This window comes from Haplochromis burtoni, unplaced genomic scaffold (genome assembly GCF_018398535.1).
Source record: "Haplochromis burtoni strain Fernald_Lab_line unplaced genomic scaffold, NCSU_Asbu1 Contig_334, whole genome shotgun sequence".
Lineage (NCBI taxonomy): Eukaryota > Metazoa > Chordata > Actinopteri > Cichliformes > Cichlidae > Haplochromis > Haplochromis burtoni.
Window position 1 is genome coordinate 1 of NW_024582695.1, and position 6,013 is coordinate 6,013.

The window sequence follows — 6,013 nt, forward strand, 5'->3', positions numbered from 1 at the left end:
AGCAGCCGTTGTTGTGGTTTGAGCAGTTGTTGTTGTTGTTGGAGCAGCAGTTGTTGTTGCTCCTGCAACTGTTGTTGTGGTTGGTGCTGCAGTGGTTGTGGTTGGAGCAGCTGTTGTTTTTGTTGGAGCAGCAGTTGTGGTTGTTGGTGCCACCGTTGTTGTGGTTTGTGCTGCAGTGGTTATAGTTGGAGCAGCGGTGGTTGTGGTTGGAGCAGCTGTTGTCGTTGTTGGTGCAGCTGTTGTCGTTGTTGGAGCAGCAGACGTTGTTGCTGGAGCAGCTGTGGTGGTGGTTGGTGCCACAGTGGTTGTAGTTGGAGCGGTTGTTGTTGTTGGAGCAGCTGTGGTTGTGGTTGGTGCTGCAGTTGTTGTGGGTAAAGTACAGGTTGGTCCAATTTTTATGGTACCAACACTCTGCATGAAAGGTAGAGAACCCAGGCTTGAAGCAGCTGCACACAGGTTGCTGGATGCACAGCCGTAAGCTGGAAAATCGTTGGTGCCATCGTTCACTGAAGATGAAAAACCGCAGTTTCAACAATTTCGCATATTTTTAGACATACATGACTGTGTAGTAGCCTTTGAAAATCAAGACATATTTATATAAAAATATAATATTAATGGGTATAAGTTCGAAAAGTTTTCGAGGCATCATTTCAGTAAACTATTTCCATTTAGCAAACATAAATATCTTGTACATAAAAAGTAATCTAACATCTTTTTAAATCTGTTCTGTTTGCTGACAATGCTGAAACTTGAAATCTTACTGTAGTGACTTTTGGGTGTACTCTAAGACCTGAGTTGTGGGTTCAACATTTCTAATGTATAATACCATACCCACCAGTAAACAATTTTTAATTAGACACACGAACAGAGCCTGATTTTCAGTCAGTTGTTTCGTGATTTTCACATTCAAGTTATTGAAAACATGTACTCACAATGTCAGAACCCAAATGGATTTCCTTTTAATGAACAGTGTTCCTACACTCGGCGTTCTATTATCACATATGTTGTTTTCCATTTAAAGCAGGTAACTGATTTTTGCATCATCAAGAAATCAAAGTGCTTCTCTTGATGTTTTCATGTGTATTTTCTTTACTTTGCTCTTTTTGTGATGGACATTTATCTCTTTGTTTTCAGCTCTTGTTTTATACAAATGATTAGTCATGACAATAACTGACAGATTAATCACTACCTCCATGCTACAAATATTTCGGGAATACTTCTTAACTAATATATTTATGTGTTGTGGAAAAATATGTATCATTTCCTACACTGATTATCAAATCTTCATCTTTAAAGATTTAAAGTACAAAATCACATTCATTACAAATATGGATAAAATGCTTGGTTATGGTTTTCCTGACTGATTGAAAAAAAAGAATGTTTGTTGAATTTATTTTATGCAAAAACCAAATTTAAAGATACTTTTTGTTAAAGTATGCATGATGAAGACTCACTCATTGATTGAAAGCATTGGTCCTCCACTCCCTGACATTGCAATGGTGTGTTGCACTGAGAGGTGGAACAAGAGTTACATAGTAGGCCGTTACTTGACTGAGGAGTAGGGGCTGAAACAGAAAAGAACATAATTTCACTTTAGAACAGAATATTTCGGCAGATATCAGAATATTGTTTCTTATCCTTTTCTGTCATGTCTGTTCGGTTATGTGTCTTTAACTTAACTGATTTCTACTTACCAGCCAGAGTTGCTGAGTTGCAGTTATTCGTTTTGCAGCACGTGGCAGATGCAAGAGCACTTTGAACACCCAGGTCAACTGAAAATGTCTGAGAGCAGGTAGTTGGACACAGGGAGGAAGATGCACATGCCTTGTAGATTTGTATTGCCGTAGTTCCAGATGAGGTAGCTGCAAAGTAATTTTAATATTTTTAATGATGAATTTTATTAATGTTGATGGAAAGCACACATAGCTTCACAGGTATTTGAAATTTACTGAACTGTATGAAATAATATGAAGAAAAGATTACCTAAAATAGTAGCTGTAACACACATGGTCTCTGAAGAACATGTTTTTGCTACTGTGGTTGAACACGTCTGATCTGTGCAGGTTTGACACTGAAGGGCTCCAGCTGCAATCAGGAGAGAAACAATGAAAGGACTGAAGTTAAAATGAAAGATTACAGGTTTTTAAATACCGCACTATATTGGTATTATCAAAGAGTCTTTATCTCTTCTATTTTTTAAGCTGTTGCACAGATTGATGAAATGCTGTTAATCTCTTTAACATCTATATAAATATATTTTTTAATAAAGTGACATGAAACACTACATTAGTGTTAATCTAAGGTTAATGAAATAAGGATCATTTAAATCACGGAGGCCTGCTCCAACAACTGTCAACCATTTAACAGTTTCTGAGTCTATATTTAAAATATTATAAATTTTTATGGCATGTGTAGCACCAACTAGTGCAGTCCTTCTTAAAGTGTGGGGCCCGCCCCCTGGGGGGCGCAGAGCCATTGCAGGGGAGCGGAATGAAAAGGGGGGGGACAAACGCTTGGACACTGCTAGCCTACAGAAACGCAATGCAGGGGATGAGGCGTCGCTGAATATGTTTCCAAACCAACTTCATTCTAAGCCAAAGACTAGAAAATATGGTGAAGCATATCTTCCCTTTGGCTTCACCTGCACAAGTGCCAAGGTAAGTCTCCCCTGCAGAATTGATTTTCCCTTTGTAGGGAGCAGCGCTGGGCTGTTTAAATCACGGACAAACAGGATCCCACAGCTGTTTATGTTTTTAAACCCATTTTGCACAGAGAGGCATTTTTTGAAAAATGTATTGATAGCAATGTTGAATATTATTACACATGAAAAAAAAACAACTACACATAAAATAATCACACTGTGACGCCTCTGCCTTTCTAAATGCAGGGACAGTAACTGTGTGTGTATATGTAAGCGTGTAAAACTTGAAGATAGTAAGATCAGTATTTCGTCTCTATCTGCCATTCTGCAATTCATCTCATGTAAACAATAACGTGGCGCACAGCGTGACGTGAAAAAAAGGCACATACCTTTGATGTTGAGTGAGGAACTCTGTATTCCTCGTCCACACGTAAACGCAAAAAAGGGTTTAAAACATCTCCGTTTTCGGTGATTCGAAACGCAGTTTACGTGTGGACGAAACAGCTGCGTTTTCAAAAATACCCGTGTAGGTGCGGACGTAGCCTAAAAGAGTTAGTAGTTTATTTTATTACTACCTGTCATTTATTGCAGATTACTTGTATTTGTTTTAACTGTTTACTAAATGTTTGAGGTGTGAAATAAACCGCAATGGAGCAAAATATGGGTGTGTGTAGTTGGAGGATGTGTTAGTGCGCATGCGTGCGCGCGTACACGCGCGAGAAGGGGGCGGGGGGCGCGAACATTTTTCTTGTAAAACAAAGGGGGGCCTAGCAAAAAATGTTTGGGAACCACTGAACTAGTGCAAGAAAAGAATGTTGATTACAGTTCAGCGTTTAACTCAATAGTGCCCAGCAGACTGTTCACAAAGCTGAGGGATGTAGGACTCAACAGCTGTCTGTGTGCATGAGTGCTGGACTTCCTCACTTACAGAACTCACGTGGTGAGGGTGGATAGATGCGTCTCTCTAACAGCGTCACCATTAACAGGGGTGTTTCCTCTCGCCACTGCTCTACTCCCTCTATACTTCAGACTGTGTGGCCACCCATGGCTCCAACACCATTGTGATGTTTGCTGACGACACCGTGGTGTTGGGCGCCATCTCCAACAACGATGAGGAGGCCTACATTGACGAAGTGAAGAATCTGGCATCATGGAGCCGGGATAACCACCTCCAGCTGAATGTCGGCAAGACCAAGGAGCTAGTGGTGGACTTCAGAAGGAGTCAGCACAGAGACTAAAAGCCCATTATCATCAATGGACCTCCAGTGGAGAGGGTGCAGTCCTTCAAGTATCTCGGTATCCACATTTCATCAGACCTGACATGGTCTGCCCACATTCAGGTCTAGACCAAAAAGGCTAGGCAGCGCCTGTACCACCTCTGACAACTGAGAAAGTTCAGGGTCTCGCCAGTGATCCTCAGGACTTTCTATGCAGGCGCTGTGGAGAGCATCCTCACACAGAACATCACATCCTGGTTTGGGAACAGCTGTGTTAAGGACCAAAAAGCTCTTCAGAGAGTAATCCGTACAGCAGAATGCTGCTGCAGGATTGCCCCTCCCCCCTTAGGGGAGATGCTGGACTAGAGCAGGTCAGATACGTAAGGACCCATCCCATCCGGGCAACAAACTGTTCCAAGGTTCCATATCATCCGGGCAAGGACAGAGAGACTCAAGAGGAGCTTCTAGTCCCAAGCCATCCGGGCACTAAACCTTAACAAACTGAACTAAGATTTTCAACAAAGTACTAATCCTAATATCCATCATTATGTCCTTCACGTATATTTGGTAATCACTTTTCCTTATTTCTAGTATGAAGTAGACCTAATCCTCTCAGTAAAATAATTTCAACAAAGTGAAATATTTCCACATCAGTTTGCCAAACAGATTCAGAAACAGATTTTATAAACTAAAACAAAAAGTCTGGCATATCTTTCTTAAAGGCTCCTGTTTTTGTTTGTTTGTTTGTTTGTTTTATTTTAATTGGGTCTATCACATGCAATAATCTATATTCCCTACCGATATGCTGACAGATATTTGATTTCCTGTCAATACTTTGGAAAGAAACTTAGTTATGTTTGTGGTTCGATCCACCACAAACATAACTAAGTGATCCTCTTGTAAAGTGTTTGGATGTTTTTTGGAAAAGACATTTAATACATGTATAAAATAAATTTAAAAAATTTTATTTTTTGTTTGTTTTCTTTTACTGTTAAATTCAAAGTGTTTTAGTGTTAGATTTGAAATGCTTAAATCAAATCCTGAATGATAAGAAAAAGTATAGTTACCTGTGCTGGATATTCCCAAGAGAAGGATCAGAGCAGTCACCTTCATAGTGATGAACAGGTCAGTTCTACAGATTAGTTTCCCTGGACTGATACTAAACCTCAGGAGCACTGCTACACTTTATATACTGAACAGGTGAATTCAGGATTGGGTGTGTTTAAATTTTTAAAGCATGAACATTTAGAAAAATCATTTGTCAAAGGGTGTGGTACACTACCACACCCTTTGTTCAATTGTACATTGATACAAAAAGGGTATGCAGCAGCGTCCTCATTTTCTCTTTTGCTATGTAACATTATTTTAGTTACATATTCATGCATGTCTTGCATTTCGTTACTTACTAAATTAATGTGACTCCATTAATACTGGTCAGAGTTGATAAAACCTGGTAGAGTATGGAATGAATAGCCATGGTGAGATAATTCCTACCTCATACTACATGAAATATTGCAATGCATTAATGCATTATTTTTTAAAATTCCTCAAAACCTTTTGAAGATTTAATGTACATTTACCTACAGTTTAATGTATATGTATTCCTCATTACTTTTTTCGAAAGGCTTAGCACAACAAACAATGTTTCGGCTTTAATGGCACGAGCCATGGACATTGTCCGGCTGTAGTTACTGTAAAGTCATAATCAATATAAGTCTGTGACCTGAGCTAGAAACAGTCAAAGCACATATGCAAAGGTTGAAACACCATCCCATTCGTATAGTTTGACATCATGTTTTAAGTATACTGTTAAATTATCATCCTATGTAATGCAATTCTTGCTGTTGTGATGTGACACCATTATTTCTATGGATAAATACATCATGCAAACATAAATCACTGTTGTTTTCTATCAGAAACTCAATATATGAAGGTTTTGTGCCTTTATAGATCCACTGTGATCTGCATATTATAATGTAGATGTAACATCACTAGACTCATGAAAAGACTGAAATGTATTGCTGAAACAGAAAACTTTCTCTGCAGCTCATAATTTTTTTTTATATAAATGGCAAATTTATAGTTAAAATCAAGATTTTTAGAATACATTTGACTTTGTCAGGGAAATATCTGTCTAAAACAATGAATAAGGGAA

At 38.8% G+C, this 6,013-nt stretch overlaps 1 protein-coding gene across 1 annotated transcript; it reads right to left on the reverse strand.

Moving 5' to 3' along the window:
* Positions 1 to 6: 6 nt before the first annotated feature.
* LOC102296542 (GATA zinc finger domain-containing protein 4-like) lies at positions 7 to 5,025 on the reverse strand (the record flags this gene model as incomplete). The annotated part of the gene is made up of 5 exons (XM_042228598.1): positions 4,926 to 5,025; positions 1,984 to 2,085; positions 1,695 to 1,862; positions 1,455 to 1,565; positions 7 to 506 (listed from the first exon to the last, which is right to left on the reverse strand). Coding segments are annotated over exons 4-5 (538 nt in total), but the record flags the coding sequence as incomplete, so codon positions are not given.
* Between the last annotated feature and the right edge of the window lie 988 nt (positions 5,026 to 6,013).